At 44.3% G+C, this 14,571-nt stretch overlaps 1 protein-coding gene across 1 annotated transcript; it reads left to right on the top strand.

The window, feature by feature from the left end:
- Positions 1-2,000: 2,000 nt before the first annotated feature.
- Positions 2,001-4,839, top strand: LOC143854821 (uncharacterized). Its single transcript, XM_077364925.1, has 6 exons — positions 2,001-2,690; positions 2,808-2,898; positions 3,029-3,362; positions 3,453-3,884; positions 3,966-4,160; positions 4,250-4,839. Exons 3-5 carry the CDS (start codon positions 3,339-3,341, stop codon positions 4,029-4,031), a joined length of 522 nt encoding a protein of 173 aa, XP_077221040.1. The 5' UTR covers positions 2,001-2,690; positions 2,808-2,898; positions 3,029-3,338; the 3' UTR covers positions 4,032-4,160; positions 4,250-4,839.
- Positions 4,840-14,571: the final 9,732 nt, after the last annotated feature.

Below are 14,571 nucleotides of genomic sequence, written 5' to 3' on the forward strand. Positions count from 1 at the left end.
GCAAACAACTTGCATTTTGGGTGCAATATGCGTGCATAACAATCTATAAACTTTTTGAGATAGAAGTTTGACACAAGGGCAAGTTTGATAACCATGAAAAAAACATTCATAGAATAGGTGAGGAGAGGGGTAGAGAGAGCTAGTGAGTGAAGAGAGCATTTGATGAGGTTGGAAAAAACGGAGATAAAAAACTCCCTGTTTAAATAGTTCCCCGCGCGCTGTTTTCCAGCCTCGTCCCAGTATCTCATCACTCATGATTTTTTTCATGGTTGCCAAACATACCCAAATTGTACCTTAAAAATTGTGAAAATAAATGTTACTTAAAAATTGGGTTTGATTTTTTCTGTTTTTTCAGGGTCGTTTCCTCCATACCTACCCTCTCAAGTCTCCCACACTAGTCATATCTTACCGGTGGCAATTCATAATGCGTATTGATCAACAAAGTCTAAGCATCTACGGGTACGAACGATTCTCTCAAGATGTGTTCGACTCTCTGAGGATATGAGGTGAATGACTCTCTGGGGTTATGAGGTGCTATGTCAATGTGTTGTCTTGATCTTGGTGGGGAAGATCGTATGAACTAACACGGTTAACAAGGTTCTTTGAGCACCTTAAATCGACTGAGAGTCCATCGGAATTGATTCTGATGAAAATGATCTGAATGTATTGGGGAGTCGATGTTATACCGACGAATTTGAAGAATTGACTCTAAAGGGGATGTAAACATTCGCCTACAGTGTCAGAATTGGTCATGTTTTGACCGAATTTTTTGATGAATCCGTTGACAGACAGATTGTACAAGCAGTGATCTCTGTCCAAAAGCGATTGAAAGGTCTTCGCACACCTTGACTTTGCTAGGAATTATTGCTACGGATTTTGGTTGATCCGCTGGGGCCTTGAATCGAACGGAGTTCGGATTGCCAAAATGAGCGGGTCCAACTATGTTGGGGAGTCGACGTTCTGTCGAACATACGCAAAGCATTGACTCTACTAGGGACAAAGGATTTTGGTATCCGATCTCGCGAGAGATAAACCAGGGTTTACCAATCTTGAGTGCCTGTTACAATGGTGAAGACTCTGTTGAGAGCTTCTGAGTGACTTTGGAGAATAAACGGGGCTCTATTGGAGAGGCGGATGGCAAGAAATTGCCTTGGAATATTTCCAATGGTGAGTGGATGTTGATACACTCAGCTGAAGAGATTGGGACGATTCTGAGCCCTGGATTAGGTTTGGCACGATGCGAAACTCCTTTGGAGTGACTGGATTCTGCCAGGGATGAAGCAAGATATATTGGATTATCTCCAAGGATCTCAAAATCTCGTTGGAAAAGGTTTTGAAAAGGCATTTATTGCCTCGAGAATGCACTATGCGGACTTTGCGGGGGAGGGATATGCGAATCCCTGGTTATTCGGGAATACAGACAGCGTAATTCTGCCGGGAGGACTCCGAACAACAAAATTGGAAGACCTGGGGAATGCCCAGAGAGTTGATTGATTCACTATTGAAAGAGTGCGGAAATTCGCGGACGAATCACCGCAAGATGGGTCGAAATGGACGAAACTGGGGGAATATTTCCCAAATTTTGCCCCAGGCGATTTCCATTTTTGAGTGGGGCGAAATTGGTGGCCATCGTACTGATATAAATATCCGTACGACGTTCATTTCGTTCATTTTCAACTCATTCAAGTTGTTTTCGCTCTGAAATTTTTTAGATTTTCCTTTCCGCGCCTCTTGGTGCTTCTGAGTCGCTTCGATTCTTAGTTGCTATGGCACGCCGGCCCTACCTACGAGGGAGGAGAGACAGAGGGAGAGAGTCCTCCGGAGACGAGGAGCGGGATCGCGCTCCATGCTACCAGGGTACGCTTTTGACGCGTACCACGGGGCATCTATCACGGCTCTTTCGCGACAGAGCGGTATGTCCTTTGGACTCTGCTTCTACAATTCCTAGATTTTAGGATTGCATTTAGCTTTGATGTTTACTCCCATTTAGGTAGTATAGCTCTTTATTTGCCTCTTATATTTTGCACAAGCTCTTCCTGATATGACCTCGAGAGGGTCAGTGAGAGATACCGGGGCGAGATGGGAGAACCTACATGTCCGAGCCCAGATGTATATGCAGGGGAGGGCTAGACAGAGTCGTCCACACAGATTCAGAGGGTGTGGGGGCTGGCTTTGTGATGGCTCTGGCAGAGCGATAGTGGGACATGGCCCACACTTTCTACTTCCCGTTTGGGGAGGTTACGATGACTCCCGTGGATTTCTTAGTGCTAACAGAACTTCGGATGGGAGGGATTCCAATTGAGCTGACTTCAGTTACAGAGGCAGAGGTCTGAGAGACTCTGGGAGTGCCAGAGCAAGACCCGCGAGACGGGCCCAGGAGGCCTCCACACGCTTCCTTGCCGAGAGTACAGATGCCTCTACTAGATCACTGGCCAGTGAGACCAGCAGAGCCAAATGACAGATATCATCGCCAGCTAGTGATGAGCTTTGTGATGTCCCTTCTCGGACGCATCCTGTTTAGCAACACAGGGAACACAGTCCACAGAGATTTTCTGAGCATTGTCCGCAATATTGACAGACTGGCTGACTATGATTGGGGAGGAGCAGCTTATGCCTTCCTGATTAGAGAGATGGACGTTCTGTCGCGAGATGGGACACATTCCTTGTGCGGGCTATGGTACATCTGGGCAGTACGCTTCTTACCCTTCTCTCTTAAATTTGGAATTTGTTCTGATTGCTCTTTTAATTCATTGCTTATGATATGAATTGTTTAAGCAATTTTGAACTGATTGTTGACTCTTGTATAGGCATGGGCCTACGAGTGCTTTGGCCTTCTCTCCCCTGTGTTGCTGGATAGTAGGGCAGTCAGGATCACATCCTATTTACACTGCGGACCAGGTCCTTCTTGCTATTGACCGGATTCAGCTAGACGCTTTGAGTACTTTAAATTTCTTCCATTTTTAGTACTGCACTCTTTTTTGCTTTGAATTTTATTCATGCCTTTGACACATGGCCTGTGTCTTGACAGGTCCGGTGGAGACCTCTGGATGATCACCAGGAGGTCGTGAGAGAAGAGTACGCGCATGCTGGGGTGCCTTACTTGGAGGATGGTGGTGTTTATCTGCCAATTGGGGCCAGCAATTTACTTGCTTGACAGGATTTCCCGCTAGTCTTTCGGGCACGAGATCCAGGGGATCCCTCCTCATCCCCTCGGCAGCCTGAGGATCTTAGAGTGGGTAGCTCCGGGTGGGCTTGAGATCCTGCAGACAGAGGGATTCGAGATCCCCGAGGGCCACTTCTAGTCTGGAGATTATGGAGCATGGGCCGCCATAGAGCTTATGGGTCTTTTGACCTTGGGACATGTACTCTTCTTTCCCTTTTCCCCTTAATTTCAATTTTAGATTTGATCATTACTAAAATACAATTGATATGAACCATCCTATCTTCTACAGGAGGATCTTGAGGCAGATGATGCCGCCCCTGAGGCTCCTGCTTTGGCGGGGGAGCCTTATGATGAGGGCAAGTCCACGGCCGCCGAGGTGAGGGGTGGTCTAGTGATTATGGAGCCTGCCCCAGCGAGCAGAGCAGAGAGGGAGAGGCCCCTCACACGCAGTCAGGCAAAGGCGCCAGTGGAGGCGTTTTCTTCGAGGTCTTCTACTTCTCCGGCCAAACCAGCTCGTCGCCCACATGTCGCACCGCGGGCCCCAGGTCGAAGAGCCAGCAGGCAAGCTGCTCCTCCAACTTTGTCAGAGGCTGGTCCTTCTTCTATTCCGGAGTACTTTCCAGCACCAGGCTGGACCATCTCGACGGGACGGGGGGAGGAGATTGATTGGGCCCCACCAACAGGGGCATGTCGGTTTCCGATTCCGGAGTCTGTCCCCTGGGTAAATGAGTTTATTTATGCATTTATTTCCATACTTTGAAATTGTCTGCACAAATGATTTGATTTTCTTTTGTTGCTGCAGATTCCTCGCCACCAGGCGAATAATCTGTTACTTCTTGTGGGGAGTCTGAAGCTCCTGGTCTCATAGTAGATAGACCATATTAGAGAGTTGGAGGAGGCTCGATACGAGGACGGCCAGACCATTCTTGGGCTTCAGGAGGAGGTCGATGCCTTGAGGCGGAGGTGGGAGACACAAGAGGGTCCGCTAGCCGGACAGGTATGAAAGTTCATTTATGTCGTTTGAATTGAAGTCCTGCACATATGTTTCGATATATCTTCGATATTTTAACATACTGTTGGGTGCAGGAGGAGGAGATGTACCGGCCTATGTTGCCCGAACCAGAGGGTCTGGGCAGCACTGATGACAGGGATGACACGTCCGGCGAGGACTATGATGTTGCAACTGAGGACCTGGCCGTTGACGAGACTTCCCTGGCCGCCCGACGGGGCAAGAGGCCGATGAGAGAGAGTGTCCCCGGCGAAGAGAGTGAGGATTGGGGTAGCCCGGAGGCATGTTCTCTCCTCATCCTTTTGAGCTAGATGCCGGTTCTACTGACAGGGCTGCTGCACCTCTTAGAGTAGAGCCCGGCTCGGTCCGAGAGCTGCTTGCTACTGGGATGACGATGACATCTAGCTCACTAGAGTGCCTACTGGACGATGTTTATGTTGAGGGATTTCAAGAGCCAGGGGAGTCTTCAGCCTCCCAGCCTAGAGCAGGAGCTTCGTCCACCCCACTGATAGTCTGGGGTCCTTCGGAGCAGGGTCCGACAGATCCCCTGAGCAGTGATTTTGTTTTTCTTTTTGGTTCCCCCAGCTGGGGATGAGATTTATTTTTATTTTTGGATTGATCAGACATATATTTGATATATGGATCAATTTGTTTGTTTTTATCTGCACTTGTTTGTGTTGTTGTTTTGAAATAAAGTGTATTTTTATATAAATAGACACCCATTCTAGGTGAATATTTATACAAAAATGCCCCCAGTTTAATTCCTTGAACAACTTGGATTCTGAGAATTTTGCATTATTAGCAAAGGTTAATCTTGATTTTGAGCATTATTTTGCATTATTAGTGAATGCTAATGATGCAAAATGCCCCTTGCATGGTTTCTTTAATGATTTGATCATGCATTTTGTATTATTAATTATACTTCTATGATTAATAATACAAAATGCCTCTACTGTATTTATTCCCATAGACAAGAGAAAGTTAATACAAGGTAAGAAACAAGAGTAGCAATTTCATTGCAAGGTAAAGGGAAGGCACATTCTGAGCGTCCTTTACTGTGAAGTTACATTCTTTCGAATATTCTTGTTCTATGAACGGAGTACTGAGTGGGATCTTAATCCTCTGATACAGGAGATAATTCGTTGTGTTTTCCTTCAACGTATGATCACCTTTGCTGGGCAATGACTTAGCAGGAGAAGGGAGCTTTTTCTTTACTGAAACAAATGCTTTCGATTTATTTAGGTAAGCCGAACCCCTAGATAGATGAGTTTAAATGTTCTTACGCATAGGAAGTGTTTCCTGCTTTTGGCTTTTCAATCATGGTCCAAAGACCCCTTAGATTGTTTGAAGTATTAACTCATCTTGTTTTAGACCAAAGAATTCTTCGTCTGGTTTTTTTCAAAGGTATGCCTTACCAACAATTAAGTTATCCTTTGCGGATTTCAACTTAACGGACCGCTTGTACCCTAATTTTTGCTAGAAAACATGTTTCGAATTGTTTGTTTCCACAGGTACGATGACCCTAATTTTTGCCTAAGTCGCCATTTCAGGTTTTCGACTTAGCAGATCTTCAGATCTTCTTGTTCTGGACAGTGGGAAGACTCATGGGGATCTTGAGAAATGGTTTGATGGTTTTGCCAACAGTGACCGAGCCTGAGATGATCAGGTTGCCTACGTACCACAAAGAAGGATTGGGATCAGGTCCGCGTAGTTCGAGGCTTTCTGTTGAGGAACTAGTTGGGTAGTTTGGCTTTGCCAAATGGGACCGAACCTGAAGTGATCAAGCTGCCTACGTACCCCAAGGAAGGGTTAGGATCAGGTCCGCATAGTTCGAAGCTTTTCTGTGAGGAAAATGATTGAAAGGGGGTAACTTGGAAGGTTTTGTTGGCTTCGCCAAAGGGTGACCGAACCTAAAATGACCAGGATGCCTACGTACCCCAAAGTGGTTGGGATCAGGTCCGCGTAGTTCGAGGCGTTCAAGGCATCTTTTTGAATTTTGTAGGTGTGTCATTTTAGGCTCTGGTCAGGATGAGGATACCTTCGATATTTAGGAGTAATATCGTTTTAATTGATCGAGGTTGGTAGGTTCAAAAATTCTATCTCCATTTTGGTCAAGAAGTTTGACGGCGTTTTCGGACAGGATTTCATCAATGATGTAAGGGCCAGACCAGTTAGGTCTAAACTTTCCTCGTGGATCGAAGACGGAAGCTCGGCATTCTCTAAGCACCATATCCCCCTCTCTGAGTTCTCAGATTCGAACTTTCTTGTTGAAAGCTCTTTCTATTCTGCGTTGATAGCCTTGTACGTGGTACGCTGCTTTCAACCTTTTATCATCCATCATGCATAGCTCTTGGTGACGGATGCGGGCCCATTCAAATTCTGGCAGATTGCTTTCCATTAGGATTCTGAGTAATAGAATTTTCAACTTGATCGGTAGGACAACCTCCATACAATATGTGAGTGAGTACGGAGTGGCTCCTGTGGATGTACAGACAAATGTTCTGTATGCCCAAAGTGCAAACATAAGCTTACTCAACCAATCCCTGTAAGATTGAGTCATTTTTAGAAGAATAGTTAGCTGCTTCGATAATGCCGTTAGTCTGAGGCCGGTACGGAGATGACTTATAATACGTGATTATGAATTCTTCACACAATGAGGCTACTTCTTTTTTGAAGTGGGAACCATTGTCCGATATCAACTTGTGAGGCACTGCATATCTGCAGATGATGTTGGCCCTAATAAACTTGGCAACTGATGCCGATGATAACGAAGCGTACGATTGTGCTTCGATCCACTTGGTGAAGTAGTCGATTGCGACAAGTATGTACTCGTGCCCACTGGAGGACTTAGGGGAGATCTTGCCAATGATGTCAATACCCCAAACTGAGAAAGGCCATGGAGATGTAAGCGAGTGAAGCTCTGATGGTGGGACATGTATCAGATTAGCGTGAACCTGACATAAGTGACATATCTTGACAAAAAAGAAACAGTCCGCTTCGAGGGTAGTCCAGAAATAACCTAGACTTAGGATCTTCTGTGCTAATATCTTTCCGTTCATGTGAGGACCACAAACACCGGAATGAATATCCTCTAAGATTTATGCGGCTCTATCTTCATCAACACAAAGGAGCAGGACTCCGTAAAATGATCTACGGTAGAGGTCTCCTCCACAAATGACATGCCTGGATGCCAGTTTCTGCAATGCTCTCTTCTCATTTAAAGAGGCCTGTAAGGGGGGTCCCCTGCCGGAGATAAGATTTTTGATATCGAAATACCAAGGTTTCTCGTCTGGACATCTGGCTGCTATCTGAACCATGTATACATGTGCTGGGATGACGTGTCGCTTTATCACCAAAACGGACCTTAACCCCCACTGGGATATCAACCATGGATGCAAGAGTGGCTAAGGCATCAGCGAATCTATTTCTCAATCTGGAGATGTAAGTGAAGCTGATGTTGCGAAAACTCTTTGTTAGGCTCATAAGGTAGGTGTGATAAGGGATCAACCTATCTTCTTTGGTGAGCCATTCCTGTTTGTTTGGCAAATGATTAACATAGAATCTTCATACACATCGAGGTCTTGTACCTCTAATGATAGAGCTGCTTCTAGACCGGCTATGCAAGCTTCGTACTTAGCCATATTGTTGGTGTAGTCGAATTCTAATTTGATAGAGATGGTTATGTGCTCATCCCGAGGTGAGACAAGGACGATACCAACTCCTCTGCCTCTTGAGTTTGATGCTCCGACAAAGTACACAGTCCATGTAGTGTCACTGGGTGCATCTCTGATCGTCATGATCCCTTCATCTGAAAATTCACGACTCAACTCTGTATCTTCAGTAGATGCATCAGCTAACTGTTCTACGATGATTCTGCCTTTGACAGACTTCTGGGTGACATAAGTGATGTCAAACTCTGACAACAACAACAACCAATGAGCGGTTTTGCCAATCAGGGCTGGTTTCTCGAATATATACTTCCTCGGATCCATACGAGATATGAGGAAGATCCTCTGTGATAACAAATAGTGTCTAAGCCTTTGAGTGGCCCACACTAGTGCTAGACAGGTTCTCTCCAGTTGAGTGTAATTCAGTTCACATTTCAACATCTTCTTGCTGAGATAATAAACTGGCATTTCTTTTCTTGATTATGGATCTTCTTGGGCCAACATACATCCGAGAGACGTGTCTGTGGTTGAGAGATAGAGAAGGAATGGTTGTTCGGTGATTGCAGGTGATAACACTGGAGGCGATGACAAACTGTAGACACCCTCATTTTGCTACACTTTAACCAACAATAACCTAATATATTGATCCGTGGAATTTCATTGGTAAAATATGCATCCTCAAATTTTCTGAAAACCAAAATGATAAAGAGATGTACCTGGTGAGATGATTAGATCTGAAAAATTGAAAAAATACCCTGATTGGTGAATTTAGTGTGTTAAATCCATGTGAGAGTCCCTCTATCATGGATTTATATATTTTAGGTCATTAATATCTCGATCTGACTTTACGGATCATCAATCGGGACAAAATAAGCTAGGGTCACTTCACAGCCCGGGCCCTGATTCCATTCCGAGACCCGATTTCCGTAAATCTTCAGATCGAGGGTAGATCTTGACCTGAGTGTATTTCTTTACCAAGGATTTGTGATCATTTAGTCAAAATAATATCAATCAAGGTTAATCTCAAATCCGGATTAAACATTGGGTTACTTAACTAAGTAAAAAACTAGTGAAAAGCCACGGATCAAGGCGGGATAAGCGAGATCCGTCGAAATCATCCTATTAAATCATTGATAACAGAGCTTGTTGATGCCTCAATCATTGTCAATATCATGGTTTAATGGTTTTAACCGTTGACCCAAAGTTGATCGAATCGGTTGGTTCGTTTAGATTGCCGATCTGCTCGATCTTTGGAAAAACGATCTACAGGCGGAGATCGGGGGCCCTCACTGGTCAAAAATTTCAAAATCAGTATTTCTATGGCAATATTGGGTTTAAAAGAAAGAGAAAAAATCAACGATTCCAACAGCGAAAGGATTATCGAAATCGGACATTAAAATCTCCTGAAAACCGCATTTTCGATTTTCACATTCAAAATATTTGAAAAATCTTTCACAAAGATTCTAGGAGACTTGGAAGCATCATCTCATCCATTCTTTTGATCCCCTAAGGATTATAATTGATCTCAATCACCCAATCTTAGTTCATATCTTTGCAAAGATTTCAGGATATTTGGAGACCTCATCTCGCCCGTTCTTTCGATCACATGGAGATTGCAGTTATCTAAGCCATCCAAGCTGTTGCCATTCTCAACAAAGGCAACCAATTTCAACATTTCTCTTGTCTTGAAATTTGCTTCCAAATCCACAAAGATTCCAAGGAGAAGTGGCATCATCCTGGAGCTTGAATTGTTCCTAAATCTTTAGTGCTTGATCCTCGCCACATAAGTGCCTACCATTTTGAACATGGCAATGGCTAAAATGGAAGATGTCAAAGAAGAGGGAGAATATTCTAGAAAAATTCGATCTTGGCCATCATTTTTCCTTCCTTTCTCCATCACTCAATCTCTACCCTACACCTCTATAACCCAAAGATGGCAACTCAGCTCCTCCCTCACCTATAAATACCCATGCTCTCTTCTCCTCTAGACAATTCAATACTCCAAGAGAGCCGACGAAGAACTCTCTTAGCCACTCTTCCCTCCAAAAATTCGTTCAAACCCCCTCACTCCCTCATTTCTTCTCATTCGCCCTCTTTGGTTGTGGAATCACTAAGGAATCAGTTCGAAGTATCTTCAAGGAATCATCTAAAAATCAAGGATCGACATCAAACGGCAAAAGAGGTAGGTCTTTTATTTTTCAATTAAAAATTCATCGCATATAAGGCTGGTATTCATGCATATCTCTCTTAGTTCATGTCTCTCTCCATCCCTCTTCTGTCTATTTTTTTTTTATCAAATACCCCAACCAGCATCCTATGCCGCATCCCTAAGTCGTAACCTAAAGCCGCACGCCTGCTCTTACCCTAACCGAACCTGAGCCCATAGCAGATAATTATACCCATGCATAAGCTGTGTACATCCAAAATACTAATGTAATTTTGCATGTACTCCATGCATATCCATACAACTGAGACTTATTCGAACTCAACCCAGAACCCCCAATTCCCTTTACCCCAGGGCCATTACTATGTGCCGTGCACACCCATAGGTAATCAAACCCATGCGCTATTTGTGTTTTAGCCGAACCCAAACGCCATCTGAGCCTTATCCGAATCCAACCCAATTCAACCAGTCCAACCTGACCCAATCCATCCTCCTTTCATGACGGTTAAACCACTCAACCTGATCCAGCCTCAACATAAGCCCGACTCAATCTGCACACCGCACCCTAACCCAAAGCCGCGTCCTAACCCAAGCCATGCCCCAGCTCAAGCTGCACCCCAATCTTAGCTCGCACCCATAACTCAAGCTGTCCACAACCCGGACCCATGCCTAGAACCCGTGACTCGGACCGGTAAGTTGGGTCTTAAACCCGAATCTAAACTCAACGCATTCACTAATCGGCCAAACATCCTTTAGACCCAACCCATGCCACATAAGCCATGGCTCATATCTCGCCCCGGTTATGTAAATCATAGCCTGTCTCCCACCTATATAGCCCACACTCCAAATCGCCCCTATCATCAATGCCATGACATACACCTTAGCGTGTCCCATAATCACATAACCCATCCCATGAATCCTTTGCCCCACATACCCGTAGCATATCCCATATTCATATAACCCATCCCATGCATCCTTTGTCCCACATACCCATGACATATTCCATGTTCATCTACTTCATCCGACTGCCACATCTCACTACCCAAACCGCCATAGCCATCCCAACAGACCCAATTGGCATAGCGATCATCTTATCCCATACATACGTAGCCTATTTCATATCCCTATACCAAGCGATTTCAATGGACCAGCCTAATCCAACCCCGACATAACCCGGTTCCACCCGAAACCTAACCCGACAAACCGGTTCAACATCAACCCCAACCGGGTCCCACTAGGACCAAGACTCAGCCTTAATCCGAATCAACCTGGGCCAACCCCGTTTTGACTTGGACCTAATCGGACTCAATCTGGACCAATTTAGTCCAATCCGAATCAGCCTGGTCCCACTTGTAATGAACCCAACTCGTCCCTGCACCTAGCCTAACCCAGCCCCAACTCGCCCCTGCACCTAGCCTAACCCGGCTCCAACACGTCCCTGCACCTAACCCAATCCAGCCACAATTCACCCATGCACCTAACCCAATCCAGCACTAACCTGCACTCCTTGGCTACACCCTAACCCACGCCCAATCAGCACCCTACCCCATGCCAAATCAGCCCCACAAACCCGAACCCCACAACCCTGCCCAGATTCCGCATCAACCCCACCTGAGCCTTAACCAAACCCGCGGCTACCCTCAACTAGTCGATTCGGTCTTGACCCAGATCCAACCCGAGACATCTATCATACCCTTGTTTATTGTCCACATGCCCATCCTATAACCCAACAGACCCCATCTTATCTAAGTCGTCCTAGCTGCACATGCACCCTCATCCCCATAGCATCCAGTTCAATCATACATCATACCATCCCATAGGCCATACCCCCATCACATATCCTTGACCATCATATCACAATCAGATCATATCTCCTCCCATCTGATCACTCAACTCCTTCCCTCTCTCACTCTTTCATGGCCTTATACCCTCTCTCATAATCCCACACTCTCTCTCATAATCTCTCTCGACCAACAGTAGTGCCCTCGCCCCAATGGAACTACGTGTGGCTTGATCCCCATCACGGGGTACGTAGGCAACTTGGCACTCCCAAGTTCAGTCGCACCTTTCTCCATCCTTCTCGTTCCCCTACACCCTTCTTCATCCCTTCCATTCCCCTATTCACCCTTTCCTTTTCCTTAAACCCTTTTTTGCATGTTAGATGTTTTCTTTCGCTTAGTTGCATGATTAGTTGCATGTTTAGATCACTTTAATTGTTCTTATCGTAAGCTTAGAATGACATGCTAGTTGTTTTGCTTTTTAGTATGCTAGTTGCTTTCTTTGCATGATTAGTTGTGTTTGTTAAATTTGGAACTCAAAAGAATTCAAAAATCTTAAAGAATCTAAGAACTCATAATCATCTAAGATGAAAAATCCCCATCTCCAAAACATAAAGTTCTAGGCTCTAAACTTAGAGATCACACTCTAGGTTTTCAAAATAGAATTCTTAGAATCCAAAGTTCACAAATATACTAAAAATGTAACTTAGGTCCATTGCATTAAATCTAGGTTCATATAGCATAGGTCACTCCACCTCAAATCAATTAATCAAATTCAACTCAAGTCAAATTTCCTCAATCTCAAAACAATCACATAGGCACATAGGCATGTAGTTGCATGTAGGATGTACTCTTGGCCCGCATGAGTCTAAACTGTGAACGGCTAAACAATTAGAATGCACTAAGGTTAATAAAATTCACACTCCCCCCTTAGTTAAAATTAAATAATTAAAGCTTTTAAAAGTTAGGCAAGGTCGGTGCTGTACACTTCGTGCGGTACACCTTCCGATCTCGTAACCAGCTAACTTACCAAGAACTCAAAACGTAGACCAAATTAACAGAGTTAATCATGGGTCCTAGATCCCTAATCTAGGTGGTGACTCTGGTCAGTTGCTTCTTTCGTGAAGTTAGGATTTTTATCCTAAATTTACAGAAAAAGCAACCATATTCAAATCCAATGGACAAAGGCGCTATCATTATCACAAGACACACACCCTCGTGGGGCCACCCCCTCTGAGATGGGATCCACACAAACAATCTTTAATTTTTTCAAAGGCTTGCTGACATTCGGGGTTCCTCTGCTTGGAAGCATTTTTCTTCAGAAATTTGAAAATCGGCTCGCACGTACTGGTAAGCTGAGTTATGAAACGGCTTAAGTACTGAACTTTTTCCAAGAATCCTCTGATTTTTTTTTTGTTTACGGAGACGACATCTCCTGAATTGCCTTGACTTTGACAGGGTCTACCTCGATTCCTCTGTGGCTGACAAGGAAGCCTAGAAATTTTTTGAAGATAACTCTGAAAACAAACTTGTTTGGATTGAGCAGGAGCTTGTACTTTGAGATCCTTGTAAAGAATCTTCTTAGAGTTTGAATATGATTTGTTCGATCTTTTGCTTTAACAATCATGTCATGAACGTACACCTCTAGTTCCTTGTGGATCAAGGTCATGTAGGAGGGTGGTTGTAGCCCTTTGATAGGTTGCTCCCGTATTCTTGAGACCGAATGGCATCAACTTGTAGCAGTAAGTTCCCCACTGTGTAGTAAATGTTGTCTTGGTCTTGTCTTCTGGAGCCATCTTTATCTGATTATGTCCAGAAAAGCCGTCCATGAATGAGAGCAAGGCATGATCTGCCGTGTTATCGATGAGGATGTCAATGTGAGGCAGAGGAAAGTCATACTTTGGACTGGCTTTGTTCAGATCTCTAAAATTGACGCAACATCGTATTCTTCCATCCTTCTTAGGCACTGGAATGATGTTTACCAACCACTCGGGATACGTGACAACCTCTAGAAAACCTGCTTTCAGTTGGTTCATCACTTCATCCTTTATCGTGAGGGGCCACTCAGGCTTCATTTTTTAGAGCTTTTGCTTCTTCAGCTTAGCTTCTGGGTAGAGAGGGATATGATGCTGGTCAATTTCCTCACTTAATCCTGGCATATCTTTGTACGACCAGGCAAAGACTTCTTTGAATTCTTTTAACAATCTGATTAATTCCACATGCTCTTCAGGGGATAAGGTTTTGCCAAGCTTTATCTTCTGGAGCAGGGATTCAGTGCTTATGTTAATAGTTTCAAACTCATCTTCTAATGGTTTTGCTCGACGCTGCACTTTTCGTTCGATTAAGTTTTTAATCTCAAGGGGAGTTCCGTCTGTATCCTCATCTGAGGAGGTTTGTTCGATGTTATTTAAAGTATTAGTTTCAAAAGCATTGAGAGACAAAGGTGAATTCAAATAAAGTTCTTTGATTGATTCACAAGATACATCGGAAGAACTGACTAACGGGCCTTCTTTAGGCTCAATTACATTTGACTCTTTTTTCAGAAGATGAGTCAGAATTGGACAAGGAGTCTGACTCAGAGGACGAAAAGTCTATATCCGAAGGGATAGCTGTAGTAAGGAGAGGGACAAAGGTATCTGTCCAGTTGGAGAGTTCTAAGTTGCCAACATTAGTAATCATACTCTAAGGGGAGAACATTGGAACGGATTCCTTGATCATACAAACTGTAAGAGGATCATCATGGAACATTGATAGCATAAGTACCGGTTCAAGGTAATCTGCCCAATCAA

The sequence above is a fragment of the Tasmannia lanceolata genome, unplaced genomic scaffold (assembly GCF_043159265.1).
Source record: "Tasmannia lanceolata isolate RefF3 unplaced genomic scaffold, GAP_Taslan_0.1 ptg000020l, whole genome shotgun sequence".
Lineage (NCBI taxonomy): Eukaryota > Viridiplantae > Streptophyta > Magnoliopsida > Canellales > Winteraceae > Tasmannia > Tasmannia lanceolata.

Excerpts from the sequence above, each read along its gene's own strand:
- LOC143854821 (XM_077364925.1), top strand. The coding sequence starts at position 3,339 with ATGGGTCTTTTGACCTTGGGACAT. Across the intron at positions 3,363-3,452 it reads GTCTTTTGACCTTGGGACAT|GAGGATCTTGAGGCAGATGA; the intron begins GTACTCTTCTTT and ends TATCTTCTACAG. Across the intron at positions 3,885-3,965 it reads TTCCGGAGTCTGTCCCCTGG|ATTCCTCGCCACCAGGCGAA; the intron begins GTAAATGAGTTT and ends TTGTTGCTGCAG.